This window comes from Globicephala melas, chromosome 15, assembly GCF_963455315.2.
Source record: "Globicephala melas chromosome 15, mGloMel1.2, whole genome shotgun sequence".
In the NCBI taxonomy this organism is placed as follows: Eukaryota; Metazoa; Chordata; class Mammalia; order Artiodactyla; family Delphinidae; genus Globicephala; species Globicephala melas.
In genome coordinates this window covers 56,377,836-56,395,681 of record NC_083328.1, presented here as the reverse complement: position 1 = coordinate 56,395,681, position 17,846 = coordinate 56,377,836, and the positions used below count along the sequence as shown (strand labels likewise).

Below are 17,846 nucleotides of genomic sequence, written 5' to 3'. Positions count from 1 at the left end.
ACCATTAGAGCCTCCTCTGGGACTGCGGGAGAAAACTGGATCCCTTGGCATCACATCTAATCAGAGGCTATGGAAGCACCCATCAGTTACGTGTCAGCCCCCACCGCGGGTCCACCTCCTGCACTGGGGGCTCCCCGTGGGAATTACGCTTTGGGGCCGCTCTGAGCTGCCAGTTGCAGGGTCAGGGAAGCTGTGGGAGTAGAGGCACCTGGGGCGAATCTCAACTCCACCATCTGCACAACCATGTGACCTTGAACGAGTTAATGAACTTCTCTACGCCTCATTGTCCCCGTCTGTAAAGTGGAATGAAGAAAACAGACCGCACAGCACAGCTGTATTCTGCAGACTCCGGGAATGGAGGCTCTCAAGATGCCAACCGGTGCTTGTGAGTGATGTTAAACGGCGGGGGTCCCTCTGAGGCCACCCTGGGGGGTTGTTGCATCCTCTGAGGCCCTCTTCGCTGGAGGCCCTCTACACACCCTCTTCGCTGGGGGCCGGGGGGTGTAGCTCCAAACCACATACTGAGAAGCGGAATTTGGGAAGCCAGGCTCCTCGAACCGTAGCTGGGAGGGAGTGCGAGGGGTGTAAGAGAAACCCTAATTCCTCCACCCCACCCAAAGCCTGGAACTGGGCGAGGCCCGGCTGGTCCAGCCTCCGCGCCTTCCACCACACGGGCTCCGCCCTCGGTCCCGCCTCTCTTCTAACCCGCACCCCCATTGGTGGCGTTCGGCGGCGCGGCCGCTGTTATTTTTCGAATATATAAGGAGGTGGAGGTGGCAGCTTCTGCCAGAGGCTTCCCGGGCTGGTGGCTGGTCCCTGCGTCCCTCCTCCCTTCCCCACCCTCCCCGCTTCCCTCTCCTCCCTCGCTCCGGCCCCGTTGCTCTTCCTTCCTCCCTCCCTCCCCCCTCCACCCCGGGCCGGCTCCCTACCTCGTCCCGGCCAGCTGTGCCCGGCGTCTGTGGGTCGCCCTTCGCCCAGCCCTCCCGCCCCACCGAGATGGAGCTGCCCCAGCCGGAGCCCGCGGCAGCCTCGACTCTCAGTCCGGCCGGCGTGCGCGGTGGCGCCCAGCGTCCCGGCCACCTCCCGGGCCTCCGGCTGGGGGCTCATGGCCTCCTGGGGTCTCCGAAGCGCGCCGCCGCTTCCTCGCCGGTCACCACCCTCACCCAGACCATGCACGACCTCGCCGGGCTCGGCAGGTAGGGCGCCCCAAGGATACTGGATGTGGGATGAGAGGCCCGCATTAGGGTTTAGTCCCAGGCCTCTTGGGAGCCCTGCCTGGGTGCCAAATGGGGAGGCATCCGGGACAGAGACTGCTTCAGGGGCCCAGGACTAGGGCTGTGCTGTTCACACCCTCCAGGTGACTTGTTCTTGGCCCGCACAAGCCTCTGGAGACCCTCTTCCCCACCTCCACCATGCTGCCTTCCTAATCTGAGCCCAAATCTCCACCATTTTGCCCCAGGCAGGGGATTCTGAGTCTGGAGGGGGAACTTGAGGGTGGCCCTGTTCCCTCCACCCCCAGTTCTTTCCTGGGGTTAAGGGGTTAAACTCTGGTCCTGCTTCCTGAGCAAGCCTGCAGCTCCAGCCTGGGTTGTCCTTGGAGCAATAAAGACCAAAGTCTTGGCCATTCCTCCAGAAAGGCTTGTGGATGGGTAGGGGCCTGAAGAGTTTAGGGGAAAGCCCTCCAGGGCTGTCTACTGCCCCACAATCCCCCAGGATGATCCCAGCCCACCTCCTCCAGCCTACCTCCTTGCTCTTGCTCCGGGTTCACCTTCCCCTGCACCCAGGAGAACGTTAAATCAATCAACAAAGAGAAGACACTTAGAGTCTCTGTAGAAGGCCTGAGAAAAGGGTAGGCCCTTGATGCCATCACCTCCCTGGGACAGTGCAGAGGCTGGATGGGCCCTTCAGAGGTGGGTGGCTGGTGGGAACATGGGCCGGCCAGCCCTTGAGCCCCATATTTACCTTTCTCCTTCCCTGGGTCCCTGCTCCCTTCCCAGCGAGACCCCAAAGAGTCAGGTAGGCAGCCTGCTCACATGCCTATCCCTGTCCCGTCGGGCGTCTGAATCCTCCCTGTCGTCTGAGTCCTCTGAATCTTCTGATGCAGGTGAGGCCCAGGGGTGCCAGGGGAGTTTGGGGGGCTGCCTTAGCCTCCCCACTTCACTACTGATCAGACTAACATCCTTACCACAACCTGGTGGGCCCAGCAGCCTCCCTCTGCCCACTTCTGGTGGGGCTTACCATGCCCAGCACAGACTGGCTGGGCAAGGTGGGTGTTGGGTGGGGTCCTCTGCGGGAGATGAGATCTTACCTATTTAAAACCAGGCGCCAAAATCCTGAACCACAGCCCCATCTGGGAGGCATCAGGGCTGAAAGTCTGTCATTTTATAACATTCACTTGCCTTCAGCTTTAACTTTTTCCTTTAAAAAGCCATTATCTCTTCTAGAACAGATTATTTTAAACCAGTTCTAGAAAAATGCTTAGCAGAGTTCTGGTTTAAAGCCTACAGGGAGGAGTTTCCATAGTAAACAGGGAGTGGAGCCCTGTGTGATTTGGCAGTGTGTCAGCCCTTGGGGTCCATGGGTGGGTTTTGTTTCATTTTTCAATATGTCAAGACCTAAAATAACAACAGGCTTTTTTCCCTTTTCTGAATAGGGTTGGGACATGGTGGGGGAAAGTGTGCAGGAAATGCCACTACTTTCAAACCAATGCACTCTGTCCTCAGGTCTGTGCATGGACTCTCCCAGCCCTATGGACCCCCAGGTGGTGGAGCAGACGTGAGTAGAGAAGAGGGACCACACTACCAAGGACGGGGAACCTGCCTTGGGGAATCTCAGTTCTACCCTAAACTCACTGGGAATCCTGGGAGAGCAAACAGACCTCTCTGGATCCCCAATGGGGGCACTAATTGACCTTCCCATGTCCTAGAATTCTGCTCCTTGTCTCATGGAAGGGTCTGCTCTCATGGGAGCAGCTTAGAGTGGGTTCAGGGCTGGGGTGGTAGGAAAATATAGTCCAACTAATTCAAAGTTTTTAATTTACTTTAGGCCAAACAAAACAGTTGCTGCAAGCTGGTTTGGCCCTTGGCCATCCTATCAGTAACTTCTGGTTTCAGTGACATTTGACCCTCTGGCCAACCCCTGGACCAGGCATTTTGTGAGGGGGGAGTAGAGAAGTTGGTGGGCTCTGCTCAGCATAGTTCCCTGCTTCTTGGTTGTGGGGCATGAGTAGTACCTTCCAGAGCACAGCTGTTCCCATCCAGCTGATCATGCCCCAGCAGGGAGAGCAGCTGTCAGGCATTACTGGGAACAGCTGGGCATCTGTGGCCTGGGCTAAGGGACTGTGGCTTTGGGTTTAGGGCAGTGGCTGTCTTTCCTCCCATTGCCTTTGATCAGACTGGGCTGGGCTGCAGGTTTGTTCATAAACAGGAAATGGGGAGAGCATTGGGTGGTGGTGTGGGGACTGCACGTTGGGTTTTGATGGTAACACAGAACCGTCCCTGCTTTACCCCCAGGGCCCAGGTGCAGACTGAAAACCAAGCCAATTAAATTGGTCATCCTGATGCCAGGTTGGCTGGGCAGAGCCACCCCCCTACTCGGGGCAGGGGCATCCCCCTGACACTTTAGCCCTCAGTTCCCCCCACCACCACTGCACCTGCTTTGATGGTTACACAGAAAGAAGTGTGTGTGTGTGTGTGTGTGTGTGTGTGTGTGTGTGTGTGTGTGTGTACACATAGACACACAAAAGCCCCGCCTGGCAGGTGATCTCTGGTAACATAGCTAGCCTCAGAAGGAACATCTGTTGGATTTCTTTGCCTGCTGGCCTCTTTTAAGGCAGGAGGAGGGGGTAGGACAGAATCTGGGTCCTGGAAAATTCCACAGGAGGGAGGAGAGGTTGTGACCCTGCACATTTGTCGCTAGGGGGTCTGGTACAGCAGACTGAACCAGGCCCCTGTCCTGGAGGATCCAGGACAGTCCCACACAAGGGAGGGAAGCCCAGCCTTTCTGGCATCCAGGCCCTGGAGATATCCACATTGTCAGGACAAGGCCTGTCATCATAGGATGGATGGATGCCTTTCCTGGCAGCCATATGGCCCTGCTGAGGTGATTTGCATACAGGTGGAAGGCCTGTGGGCAGGCTGGTGAGACTGTTGTTGCCTTGGTAACTCCTCAGCCACCCTGCAACCTACCCCAGCTGTCTCTGTCACTGCCATTCTCCAGGCCTCCTTCATTCACGGCAGCCTTTAAAATCCCAGGCTGCCTCTCATCTCCCCTTCCCCTACACCTGGGCCCCCTGATAGTCTGCATTCTTCCTCCCTCCTCTTTCCCCTGGCCTGAACCTTGGCCCTGGCCCTTGTGGACTAAAAACGTAATGCTGGGGGTGGGCGATGGGCTGTGAGGGGAGCTGGGATGCATGGGACCCTTCTCTCTCCTAGATTTGAACAGGCCATCCAGACAGCCAGCCGAGTTATTCGAAAGTAAGTGCTTGGGCCTTCCTCACGCAGGCTCCCCTGCCCCGTGTGGGTGGAGTAGGCCCAGGGAGGGTGCTTTCCCAGGTCCTCCCAAAGGGGTGCACAGGGCTCTGTGGTGGAGGGGGACCCTGCATGCTCTCTGTCACGGCCCAACTCTTCAGCCCTGAGGTATCCCTGTTTCCTTCTGCAGTGAGCAGTTTTCTATCCGACGCTTCCAGTCCTTGCCGGTGAGTGTCCTTGAGGCCCATCAGGAGGCTCGGGCTTGCTGGCCAGGATTGTGGAGGGGCAGGAGGGACTGTGGTTGGTTCCCAGAGGGTGGACTTGAATCGGTTGGGTGTCTCTGGTCTGGCTCTGGGAGCTGGGGCTTTGGAGGTGGACAGGGGAGCTGGGGGAGTTGGAAGAGGGGTGGGAGAAGGTAGGGCCTGGGCTGGCACCAGAGGAATGCAGCCTTCTGTACCTGCTGCCCTCCTGGCTCTCTAGGGGAGGCTTCTGGGCCACAGCCCTGTGCTACGGAACATCACCAACTCCCAAGCACCTGGCACCTGGAGGAAGAGTGAAGCATGTGGCCGAGCTGCCCACAGCTCTAGGGAGGACAAAGAGAATGTGCGCTTCCAGAAGGCCAGAGTGGGAGCACTCCAGGGAGAGAAGGGGGCTTGCTGGGATGGTTCTCTGGCATTTGATCACGCACCCCCCTCCGCTCCCTGTATTGCCCGCAGGATGGATTTGTCTTCAAGATGCCGGGGAAGCCCACACATCCCAGCCACACCCATGCCCTGGCAGAGTGGGCCAGCCGCAGAGAAGCCTTTGCCCAGAGGCCAAGCTCGGCTCCCGACCTGATGGTACATCAGGAGAGCTGACCCATGCAGGGCAGGCATGCACGCGGGGCAGGTGCCTGTGAAGGCAGCCTGGGGGACTTGAGGGTGATCCTGAGCCCTGAGGCGCTGGGAAACTTTTCTCAGAAATTTGGGGTGGGGACTGCCTCAGGGCCCCACCCCTGAGTCGTCTGTGTCTATTCGTCACCCACACAGTGTCTCACCCCTGAGCGGAAGATGGAAGTAGAGGAACTGACTCCCCTGGCCCAATGCTGCTTCTCCCTAACCCCAACCAAGGGGGCTGCCGAGGAAGATGATGGATTCGTGGATATCCTGGAGAGTGACTTAAAGGTGAACAGCCTTGCCCTGTCAGGCCCCCTACCTCTCCCTCCTTGGGATCTGAGAAAAGGGGAGAGCTCTGAGCTCCTACAGCAAGACTATGACCTCACTTCAATGTCAGAAGAAGAATTGGAGGTAACTGAGTCACAGCCTGACCTCTGGCCAATCAGAGGAGAGGAGGTGGCTGGTGCTGCAGTGAAGGGTGGATGGGCAGGGCAGAGGGAGGCCTGGTCCTCCTGCATGGCACACTTCTCACAGTTCTATGCAAGCCCCTGCAGCGAGTGGGGCCCTGCAGCTTTCTAGTTCTGGGGGGCTGCCCTGTGCTCGGGCAAAGCGAGGGAGGTGTGAGCAGGGTCAGGGAGGGCTGCTGGCCTGAAGTTTGCTGGGAGAACTGGGAAGCCTATCCTGGAGGACTCGGGGCCTTAGAGGTTGGAACTTTGCCTGTGAATGTAACCATATCCTTGCTGATTTGGCCTCAGGATGATGATGTAGTCCCCCCAGGCATGGAGAGCCTCATTAGTGCCCCACTGGTCAAGACCTCAGAAAAGGAAGAGGAGCAGGTGAGCCTCTGGAGAGGCCCCTCAGAATTTGGAGGGGTGGGGCCCTACCCTCCAGGTGGGATTTGGGGTGGAGAGCAGGGGCTGGAAACTCTGACCCCAGACCTGCCACCTCTGCCAGGACCTCATCATGTACAGCAAGTGCCAGCGGCTCTTCCGCTCTCCGTCCATGCCCTGCAGCGTGATCCGGCCCATCCTCAAGAGGCTGGAGCGGCCCCAGGACAGGGACCTGCCCATACAGAGCAAGCGGAGAAGGAGCGTGACCCCTCCAGAGGAGGAGCAGCGGGAGGCTGAGGAACCCGTGAGTGCCCTCCTTCTAGGGCAGGACTGGGCTTGGCAGGGCTGAGCTGCCACCCTCCAAGTCCACCCTGCAAGTCCTTCTCAGCCGGGTTTGTGGCAGAGGACAGGGTGCAGGGAAGGGGGGTCCTAGCCAGACGGGGCACTGAGGGGCAGCCTCACCCCTGACCCTGGCTGCCACCTGCCTCACAGAAAGCCCGCGTTCTCCGCTCAAAGTCCTTGTGTCATGACGAGATTGAGAACATCCTGGACAGTGACCACCGAGAACTGATCGGGGATTACTCCAAGGTACTAGCAGTGGGATCCCTCAGAAGGCTCGATCCCTTACTGACTGGCCCCTGAGCCCAGCAGCTGCTTCAGCAACTCCCTCTTTCCCCAGAGGCCCCTCGCTTTGTCCTTTGCATCTTATCCTTTATTCTCATCTAGACTCCTCTCTCTCACTCTCCTTGATATCCCGACTGTACCCAAATCTGTACAGGGCATCAGTGGTGTCTCAACCTTGGAAAACATTTCCAAACCATAACATCTTGATTGGAGCTTCTTTGGGCCTCATCCTGGGGCTTGCTTGGCAATACATGGGGGCAGGAGGCATGGGGGTTCATCTCTTCTCCCCATCTTCATTTCCCCTTGGAAGGTTGTTCCCTGGGGATCAGACCCTAGAGGCCCCTCTTGGTTGCTATGGGAACCAGAGCTGAATTTGAAGGTCAAAGCAGGTGTGGCCTTTGGGCTTGGGAAAAAACTCCATCTTTTCCATCTTACCAATCTCACTTTCTCTCTCCCCTCTCTCTCCTCTTCCCTTCAGGCCTTCCTCCTACAGACTGTGGATGGAAAGCACCAAGACCTCAAGTACATCTCACCAGAAACGGTATGCAGGCATGAGCTATTTTCTGGTGCATTTGGGACTTCTGTTTGCCTGTTAACCTCCCCTGGGGTCAGGCTACGAGCATGGGTCAGCCCCTGCCTGCCCGCCTGAACTGCTGGAACCCACCTCCGTGGCCTCCTACAGATGGTGGCCCTGCTGACAGGCAAGTTCAGCAACATCGTGGAGAGGTTTGTGATTGTGGACTGCAGATACCCCTACGAGTATGAAGGCGGGCACATCAAGGTGAGGCAGGGTGACGGGAGAGGCCCTGAAGACTCACCCAGTTCTATCCTTCCTCTGCCCGGAGGATGAATCAGTAGGGGGTGGGTGCACCCTCTCATGGGATTCTGCCCCTCAGGAGGTGGGGTCACTCATCTGAAAGATGGGGACCGCATAGGGCAGGGTCTCCTACCCAGGCCTAGGGCTGTGGCCTGACCTCTGGCTCCTTTGGCAGACTGCTGTGAACCTGCCTCTGGAAAGGGATGCTGAGACCTTCCTGCTACAGAGCCCCATCATACCCTGTAGCCTGGACAAGAGAATCATCCTCATTTTCCATTGTGAATTTTCATCTGAGCGGGGGCCCCGCATGTGAGTCCCAGCTCCGCCCAGCCAGCTAGTGCTGCTCCTGACCTTCCTCGCCCGGGATTGCGGGTGCTGGAGCCATCCAATGGCCAAGACGCCCAAGCCCAGCCATGGCCCCATCTGGGCCTAGACCTGTTGTCTCACCCGATACCTTGGAGCAGACCTCATCCCCGCTTCCCTGTGCATGGCACGCTCCTCCTGTCTCCCTCTCACTGTCCTTCCCAACAGGCCTCCCATCTACCCTCTGTCCCTTGCCGCCCCCCTCCCCAAAACCTAATTCTCCATCAGTCTCCATCAGTGTCCTTAAAGTCCAAGGGCCCTGTCCCAGTCCTCAGTGACACTGACCCTTCCAGAGTTCAATCATCCTTTCCTCTCTCCACCTCCTCCTCACCAAGCCTTGTCTAGACCTTCTGAATCTACCTCTTGAACTTTGTCCACTTCTCTCCTTTCTGCCTCCCCTTTCTCAGTCCAGGAGAAATGTCTCTGACAGAGATTGAGCAACTGTCTTCTGGACACAGAACCCCCTTGATTTGCTTCATTCCTTCTATCTCCCCAACTTCTTCTGTACCCAGTTAGCCAGACTGATCTCAAAGTGTTCTTGTGGCGGACATTCCTCCACTCAAGCCTTCTGTGGTTCCCCAAGGCCCTCAAAGGAGTGGGCGTGGGGACCAGGTCCCCTGATGTACACCCACTGCACGCCCAGCTCTGAACCCCACACCCCTGCTTGTCCCAGGTGCCGTTTCATCCGGGAACGGGACAGAGCCTCCAATGACTACCCCAGCCTCTACTATCCTGAGATGTATATCCTCAAAGGCGGCTACAAGGAGTTCTTCCCACAGCACCCGGTACCATGGGTGGGGGTGGCCATAGTCTCCGTGGGAGGGCTGGGCTACAGGGAAAGGGCTCGGCCAGGCGGTAGCCCTAGGAGAAGGAGTAGGGAGGACTGGGTCACCCCACCGAAGTTGCCCATTTCCCCGTATTGATCAACCCATCCCATCCTGCCCTAGACCTTTTGTGAGCCTCAAGACTACCGGCCCATGAACCATGAGGCCTTCAAGGATGAGCTGAAGACCTTCCGCCTCAAGACGCGCAGCTGGGCTGGCGAGCGGAGCCGGCGGGAGCTCTGCAGCCGCCTGCAGGACCAGTGAAGTGCTGGCAACTGTCCCACCCGCCTTTCTTGCTTTGTGCGGCCTGGGCGTCAGCTGCCCGGTGGCTTACAGGGCTGAGGGTCTGCTGTCTGGGCGAAAGACGGTGAGGGTGTCCTGTCTGTCCACCCCAGTGCTGATCCCCTGTCTCACTCCAGTCATACTCCATATCCTGGTGACACCCACGCCCCCACCCCTGGCACCTCTGGAAGAGCCCAGCCTGCTGACTTAGTGAAATTGGATTAAGTCTAGTTCAAAGGAAGTATTTTGTGTCTAGCAGGAGCCTTTTTGTTTTTTTTTCTTTATTGTTTGGGTTAACCCTTTGTCTTCCTGTATTCAGAAAAGCCCCCTTTTTTCTAGGGGCTTTGTTTGTATGTATGAGGCTGAGAGAAAGCTACAGCCCCCTGGGATGGGCCACAGCTGTACTCTTCGCTGCCCTAGGATTCAGCACTATGCCCCAGGCCCTCGACAGCACTCCTGAGTGTGTGCGCCATGTTCCCCTTTCTCTTTTCCTCTTTCCTGTCCCTCCATATGAACACCTCCAGCACGGACATGAGCTCTTACTCTTTCCTGTTTCAGTGTTATCTGTAGGCTTGATTTGTCTTTTTTTTTGCCCATCTCAGGATAGTCACAGGCTAAGGTTTAGGTTCCCCCGTCCAGTTGGGGTTAAAGACTCAAATTTCATAACCCACTTGGCCCTGGCTTCTGTTGCCTCAGAAAGGGATGTTACTATCTGCGGAGGCCGTTGGGTGAGGGCTAAGGCCTGCGTCTTGAGCCCACTGGAAGCCCAGCCCTCACTGCTGTGAACCCTGGGGCCTGAACCATGTCAGAACTTGCTGCTGTCTTGTCATGGATACACAGATGGACAAATGGAAGAGTGGATGGATGGATGGCCATGGATGCACAATGCCTTGTCTACAAACCGCTGAGTTGAAAGTGTCTCAGTGAGGATGACAGCCTGCAGCAGGAGTATACGTGTATCTGTGTGGACAAAATCTTTACACTTTAAGGTTTGGAGATATTCAAAAGGAAATGTCATGGAAGCAGCTAAACCAAGGCCAGCCACCTCTGGATTCTGAATCTCAGGAAATGGGCAGGGCTTCTTGAAGGCCCTGATGAGTCATCTGGTAGGGTCTTGGTTCAATAAAGCACTGAGCAAGTTGAGTAAGGCAGCATGTGTCCTGTGGAGCCCTTGACAAGACTGCGGCAGACACTGATGGTGGAATATGGCAGGGGCAAGTCAGCAGGTTGAGGCTGGAAGACCCCTGGGAAGGGGGCCTCTTACCCTCTTCCCAAGTCTTGCCAAGATTTTGGATTCAGCCTCCCCATTTCCCTCATCTGGCTGCTCAAGCACTTCTGGGCTCACCCTTCCTAAATTCTGCACCAAAAAGGCAAGAGTGATGCCATCAGTTCTCTCCTCTAGAATTGTCAGTGGCTCACCATTGCCCTCAGATAAACTTAAAAGTCTCATAGCCCTTTAGGACCTAGGCCCTCCCCAGCCTCATTCCTCACCTCTTGCTGAATCAAATCCCAGCAACAGAGTTGCTGTTACATTTCCTTGTCTTTGCATCTGCTGTATTATCCTCAGGAATGCTCTCCCCAATCTGCTTTTCCTCTTTTAAGATTTAGTTTCAAATGTTAATTCCTCCCAGAAGGCTCCCTGCCCTATCAGGGACATGACTTTCCTTTCAGTATCCCCAGCACCCAGCAGAGGTTCCACCACCTAGGAGGTGCCAAGTTCAAGATCAAGAGAGTGGGAAAGGGCCAATCTGGGAGAACCAGTCCCAGACCAAACCTGGGTGTGTCAGGAAATCCTCTCGGAATGCCACAGCAAATAACTCTCCCCCTCAAATATGAGCTGTGATTGTAGGGAATCCTTTGCAAATGTACAACTAAGACGCTGCCTGATACAGAGTGCACACAGAACATGTCAGGTGTCATTACTGCTTTCTGTCAAAGTTCATCTACCTTGCCGTGATTATTTGCTCCATTTTGCAGATGGGAAAACAGGCTATTTCTTGCCAGAGCAATAAGAAGGGACTTGAGATTCCCAGGCTGGGTCTAAAGGACACTTACCTGGTCTCTAGCTTGTCCCCCTGCCCACCCCAAGTTTCTTACGCTCCAAGGCTTGGTCTTCACTCTTGGTCTAGAGCCCCCTGCAAGGGCACAACCTGTGGGAGGGCCGGTATCTTGAGGGCTGGACTTCTACTCAGGAAGAGGAACTCTGGAAGTCTCCAGAAGCCCCCTCCACTGAGCAGGCAGCTGACACCAAGGCCAGCTTTATTTGGGTGAGGATTTGCCCCAGATAAAGGAAAATATCTGTGCAGACGCCTGAGAAAGAGGGAGAAGTAGAGGGAGGGGAGAGAGTGAGCCCTGGGCACGGTTATGCTGAGACTTGCCTGTACCACCCTGAGGGCTCAAGTGGCTCAAGAGGCTCCTCAAGTTTTATGAGGAGGAAGGCAGCTGGATGCTCAGAGGGCACTCACCCCAGGTTACACAACAGATACAAGCAGAGCAGGTATTACAGCTGCCCAGGACTCTCCCACTCACCTCCTACCTCTGGCCCAGAGGGCCAAGGTGGTGGGGCTAGGCTGCCTGGCTTCTGCTCTGAGAGTCCTCTTACCACTCTGTCCATCTGGATCAGGCCACATGGGGAGGAGAAAGTAATGGGTGCTGAGCGTCTAACACTGCCCAGACTGTGCCAGGTGCTGACAGCTGCAGCCACATCTGCCCCGCTCATAACCCATCAGAGTCATAGCTGCTGTCTGTCTGCTCCAGACACTTTTACCTAGTGTCTTCTACGCACACCAGGTCAGTATTCAGCTCATTTTGCAGGGGAAACAGAAGAAAGAGGAAGGCAAGGAAGGGACCCTGGTCAAGCGAGGATGAAACTCTTCCCTGAGAGAAGGCCCTGGTGCTGACATCTACCTTGAGGGAGGTCCGGGCCTGGGTCCGGTAGAGGGGGGCGCCAGGGTTCGCCTCTCCAATTCGGGTCTGGCCAAGACCTCCCTGCCCCTGGGAATTTCCGGGGATGGGGCAGAGGTGCTGCAACCCCCTGTTACACCAGGAAAAGAAGCTATAACTTTATTCCTGGATGCTCATAAAGAGGAGTGGATCAGTCAAGGAAGTGGTTTCAAATACTGGGCTGCCAGCCAGTTTTAAAGGTTGTTTTACTTGGGCCAAGGGGTGGGGCAGTAATTCCCACCTCTGGCTAGGAGCCTGGGAGCAGCCATGTGCAGCCGACTCACAGAGCTGTGCAGGGCAGGGCCCAAGTAAGGAGCCTGTGCCAGGCCTGGCAGAGTCAGGAGGCATCACTGGGCACTGGGCATTATTGGATTTGCTCACCAGATAACTTGCAATGACAATTTAAAAGTTTTCTTTTTAAATTGGGGAAAGACTGACATTTCCTCAAAGGTACACATCTTAAGCATAAAGCACAGATGTCAGGAGGTACCACACGGCTCAAGATGTCGACATTTCTAGCATCCCAGGAGGCTCCCTCCTGCTCCCTCCTAGTTACCCATACTCTGTGGTCACCACTAGTTTGACCTCTATCATGGTAGATTAGTTTTGCCTGTTCTTGAGCTTCATAGATACGAAATCATACTCTTTTGTGTCTGGCTTTTTTCACCCAGCATAATGATTTTGAGATTCATCATGTTTCTTTTAGCAAGAGTTATTCTTGTTCATTGCTTTGTAGTATTCCATTATATGGATATATTCTTTTTTTTTTTAATTGTGGGATATTCCTTTTTGCTTAGAAGATTTGCAAATAATTTTTAAAAGGCAATAGTCAATGTTGGGAAATTTTTTTTGGACTTTTTTTAACATCTTTATTGGAGTATAACTGCTTTACAATGGTGTGTTAGTTTCTGCTTTATAACAAAGTAAATCAGCTATATGGATATATTCTTAAATTGAATTATTCATTCTACTTTTTTCTTCTGGCCTTTATTTATTTATTTTTGCCATGCCATATGTCTTCCAGGATCTTAGTTCCCCGATCAGGGATTGAACCCACTTTCCCGGCAGTGAAAGTGCCAAGTCCTAACCATTGGACCACCAGGGAATTTTTAAATCTTTTAAAAATTAAGGTAAAATTCACCCTCTTGTGTATACAGTTCTGTGAGTTTTGACGAATGCACAGTTTGGTAACTGCCACCACGATTAAGATATAGAACATTTTCATTTTGCCCTCAATTAATAATTTGGGACTATTTCAAATTGTGGTGGAACTATACCAGGAGTCGAATTGCTGGCTTGTAATATGTGTGTTTTCCACATAGTTCTCCAAGGTTGCTATACCAACTTACCTTCCTACCAGCAGTTCTGAGAGTTCTGTTGCTCCATATTTTCATTAAGATTGGTAAATTTTAATTTCTCTCTCAACCAGAAAATGTGGTTATTTATAGCAAAAAGCTCTGTTAACTGTCAAGTGCTGAACCTACATGCTGTGATGTGGCAGTAGCAGGAGTTCCAGCCTGTTTTCTGATTCTCCTACGTTGAAATACTGATCTTAGTCTTAATTGTCTCTCAAGTCAGATTCTGAAAAAAAGTTAAAGTGACTCTTTGGAGTTAACTGACTGTAGATCACTGGCTTGAGTCTTCCAGTGACAATAGCTCACAACCACCTAGAAAACATGATTTTTAAAAAGTCTTTATCCCTGGAATTGAACACACAGGCACCCTACTTTCCAGAAGCAATAAAACTGTTGGTGGTACAGAAAGGAAGGATGTTTAGACAAGGAGGTCTATAGCCATGTGGAATCTGGAAACAATCAGGAGAGGGAAGTTGAGCAATGATGGAGAAGTTGCTGTTCTACAGCCTTAAAATTCATGCCTTGAGAGAATGTTGGATGACATGAAGTTATTCAGCCTATTGTTCAAAGTAGACAGTTGGTTATGGGACAGAAGCTAAGAAGCATTCCCACCCAACCCACATGAGAACGTGGGTGCCGAGCAGTGCTGCTAGGATTGCTTCCTCCCCACCCAGTCCATACCAGCACACATACCCCCTGGCAGGGGTGGTGACTGAAGCTGCCAGGCTCTGAGTCAGCTGGGCCTGGGGCAGCTGGAGGGGAAAGGGTCTCACGTGGCTGGGCCAGAGCTGCCTCGTGGGGCCTGCTGGCTCTCAGCCCTGCAGGAAGAGCAGCCGTTTGAAAGGACGAATCACACACTGCCTAGTCCTTCTGGAGCCCAGCCAAGACATGGGGCCTGGGGTTCCCTGAGGGGAGGGCTCAGGGCAGGGGCCTCCTGAGCTGGGATTGGGAATACCAGGGAAGGAGATCATCCAACCAGGGTGGGAAGGGAGCTCCCAAGGTTGGATTATAGCAGGTAAGCAGGGCTGGGATTTGGCCTCTGGGAGCTGAGGGTGTGGGCCAATAGTCTCTGTGGTGACCCTGAAGGGATGGGGGAGAAGGGGACACACAAGGAAGGGGATGAAACAGGCTGAAATTTATGGACATGCACACCTCACTCAGTACATGTGTAATATCAGGAAAGTTACTTGATCTCAGTGCCTCGTCTGCAAAATGCGGATAGTAAAGCCCCTCCTTCAAAGGCTTGTGGATTGGATCAAATGAGTTGGTGTATGTAAAGCACTAAGAATAGGGCCTGCCTACATCAAGTGCCACACGAGAGTCTGCCATGGCTGTTATTACTTAGAGCCAATGTGGGGATTACAAGACCAGACAGGTAAAAAGGATAAGCCTAAAAAGACTTAATTAAAAGAAAGGGGCCGGGCTTCCCTGGGGGCGCAGTGATTGAGAGTCCGCCTGCCGATGCAGGGGACACGGGTTCGTGCCCCGGTCTGGGAAGATCCCACATTCCGCGGAGCGGCTGGGCCCGTGAGCCATGGCCGCTGAGCCTGCGCGTCCAGAGCCTGTGCTCCGCAACGGGAGAGGCCACAACAGTGAGAGGCCCGCGCACCAAAAAAAAAAAAAAAAAAAGGAAGGGGCTAACCTGAGGGTTTGGCCCCTTTCTGCCCATAGACATGCCCCTGGGTGATGGGTTACAAGGGAAAAGCCCAGCTGTTCTGTGTAGGAGACTGGTGTCCTACTGCACCAAAGTAGCACTTAGGAGACTGTGGATGGGGGTTGGTGCAGGCAGAGGAGGAGGAGGCCGTCTGGTGACCCACATAGGGCAAGCCATCTCTGAGATGGCCCAGGGAGGTGGAGGGGGATGGAAGTATAAGGCTTGCCCTACTTTGGTCTCCTTAATTCTAGGGCATACCATAGCCACTCGAGCTCAGCCCACCTGGACTCTCAGTAAAGCAGATCCCCTCTTCCTCTTAGTTTCCTTCTCTACAATTTGAGAAATGGCTAAACATTCTTATCAGATATTCAAAAAATACATTGCCTGGGGCTGGCAGAATCCATCTAATTGCCCTCCCCTTATCCAGAAGTAGGTGGTGGCCCAGCTGGTCTGGCCTGAGGTCTCGGGGGTCTGTAAAGATCATCAATAAGCGTTTCCAGCTGTCAAAAACCAGTGTGTGTGGGGGGGGAACTTCCCTGGTGGCACAGTGGTTAAGAATCCACCTGCCAAAGCAGGGTACACGGGTTCAAGCCCTAGCCCAGGAAGATCCCACATGCCGTGGAGCAACTAAGCCCGTGCGCCACAACTACTGAGCCCATGTGCCACAACTACTGAAGCCTGTGCACTGCAACAAGAGAAGCCACCGCAATGAGAAGCCTGCGCGCTGCAACAAAGAGTAGCCCCCGCTCACCTCAACTAGAAAAAGCCCGCACGCAGCAATGAAGACCTAACGCAGCCAAATAAATAAATTACAAAAACAAAACAAAGCAAAAAACAATGGGGGGGATTCCTTGGTGTTGCAGTGGTTAAGAACCTGCCGGCCAAGGCAGGGGACACGGTTCGATCCCTGGTCTGGGAAGATCCCACATGCAGAGGAGCAACTAAGCCCATGCGCCGCAGCTACTGAGCCTGCATTCTAGAGGCTACGAGCCACAACTACTGAAGCCCGCGGGTCTAGAGCCCATGCTCCGCAACAAGAGAAGCCACTGCAATGAGAAGTCCCAGGTTGCCACAACTAGAGAAAGCCTGCATGCAGCAACAAATACCCAATGCAGCCAAAAAAAGAAAAAAAACAATGGGGCTATCTTGGGGGAGTGAGCTCCCCGTCCCTGGAGGTGTGTTAAGCAGGACCTGAGGGTTGGTCCTGTTGTCTGGGAGAAGCAGCAGAGCTTCCCAAGCCAGGCTGCCCATCAGTGATTCAGGACCCTGCATGGCTTGGGTGAGTAGGAAATGGAAACTGCAGTCCAAATTGAGTCAGTATCAGACATCACATGCATCCTGATGGTGGGCATCAACAGGGATCGGAAGGGGCAAACACCAGGCTGCCTGCCACTGTGGGGCAGACCTCACCCTGAAATGAGTGAAGAGCAATGGAGGGTGGGAGTGTGAGGAAGGGGTCAATGTGAGGGGCTTCAGGCAACCCCCCAACTCAGAGGGCCACTGAGAAGAGCAGAGCTGGGCAGTGGAGTGATGGGCACCTTTGCCCACAGCCAGAGGAGGGGGAGGGGAAATGACTTGAAGGTGTGGCCCCTCATCTCAGCTAGGCAGGTGGGCCAGGCCTCAAATCCAGCCAGCCTCTTATTTATTTATTTTTTTGAAGTACAGTTGATTGTGTTAGTGTTGTTGTGTTAGTTTTTGGTGTACAGCAAAGTGATTCAGTCATATATAATATACATATTCTTTTTCATATTCTTTTCCAGTATGGTTATTACAGGATACTGAATTGTAATGCTTAATTTTTCTTTTTCTCTCCTGTCTCTATCACTCACACACACACACACACACACTCTAGCCACAAACCCACATCTTCATGTACTGTGTGCCTGGCCCCGCCACAATTTCTAGGGTAACTGCTATAAAAGGCTGGCAAACATGAACATGCACATACCAGGAAGCAGAAGTTCAGCCTGTCCATCGCCCTGCCTCTGAGCTGCTGCCATACCAGAAGGCCCCACCTGCTTTCCAGGACTGACCAAGGCCTCTCTGACACCTTCTCCTATCCTGCCTCTGCATTAATGCTTGTCAACATTTACTGATTTATTGAGTACCGACTACATATCAGGCTCCACTCTGCCCACTTCACATGCTGCCTCACTTAACTCATTTGAGTTAGGCTGCACGTAACAGAAACCCCACACAGCGGTTTAACAAAATAAATACATTGCAATATGTGCTCCTCATTCAGCAAGAAGGCTCTGCAGCGTCTCGGGGGACCCAGGCTCCTTCCTGCCTCACTGTCCCCAGCAAATTACTTTGACCTTGGGGGCACAAGTTGGCTGAGGGCTGCCAAAAGTTGGGGGCATCTGAGTCTGCCTCACTTATCTGGACACCACCTCCATCTGGGTCCCCCACTGACCTCCAGAAGCTCAGGCCAGCTTCTCACTGCTGTCTTCTCTGTGTATGTCACACTAGGCTGGCCTCCCCAGCAGCCTGGGACCTGGAGTAGACTCATTGCCTGAGGAGTGGACAGAGGCCAGAATACTGTGTTCCGGATGCCATTTGGCCCCCAGCAACCAGTGCCCTCTGCCAGCTCTTTGCTGTAATCAGGTGGCAGACATGAGTCCTGGCTGAGAGTGATAAAGACCAGGAACTGAGCCAACATCATCCCAGCCTTGTGGCTGAGGCCCAACTGTCTCTAGGCCTGCCCCTCCACTACAAATACATATATGTGTTGCACCTGTGGTCAGAATGCCCACATGCTCTGGCCAGCCCCAAGGCCACCTCCTCTAGCCTCCCTTCACTGCCCCCCC

General features: G+C 54.1%; 1 protein-coding gene across 3 annotated transcripts; it reads left to right on the top strand.

Annotated features, from left to right (window-relative positions):
• The first annotated feature begins 911 nt into the window (after positions 1-911).
• On the top strand, positions 912-10,282 carry CDC25B (cell division cycle 25B). Of its 3 annotated transcripts, XM_030847461.3 has the most exons (16): positions 912-1,196; positions 1,998-2,104; positions 2,724-2,775; positions 4,434-4,475; positions 4,660-4,696; positions 4,950-5,072; positions 5,186-5,308; positions 5,498-5,632; positions 6,100-6,180; positions 6,299-6,478; positions 6,667-6,762; positions 7,277-7,339; positions 7,481-7,579; positions 7,791-7,924; positions 8,652-8,763; positions 8,926-10,280. In XM_030847461.3, the coding sequence occupies exons 1-16, from the start codon at positions 997-999 to the stop codon at positions 9,064-9,066; spliced, it is 1,725 nt and encodes a 574-aa protein (XP_030703321.2). In that variant the 5' UTR covers positions 912-996; the 3' UTR covers positions 9,067-10,280. The 3 variants fall into 3 exon arrangements, with proteins under 3 accessions (XP_030703321.2, XP_060140544.1, XP_030703322.2); XM_060284561.2 differs by lacking the exon at positions 4,950-5,072 and having other exon boundaries at positions 8,926-10,282; XM_030847462.3 differs by lacking the exon at positions 1,998-2,104 and having other exon boundaries at positions 984-1,196; positions 8,926-10,278.
• Positions 10,283-17,846: the final 7,564 nt, after the last annotated feature.

Bases quoted from the DNA above. Each gene is read 5' to 3' on its own strand.
- CDC25B (XM_030847461.3), top strand. From the start codon at position 997: ATGGAGCTGCCCCAGCCGGAGCCCGCGGCAGCCTCGACTCTCAGTCCG. The intron at 7,340-7,480 runs GTATGCAGGCAT...GGCCTCCTACAG, and splicing joins AGTACATCTCACCAGAAACG to ATGGTGGCCCTGCTGACAGG. The intron at 7,925-8,651 runs GTGAGTCCCAGC...TGCTTGTCCCAG, and splicing joins TCTGAGCGGGGGCCCCGCAT to GTGCCGTTTCATCCGGGAAC.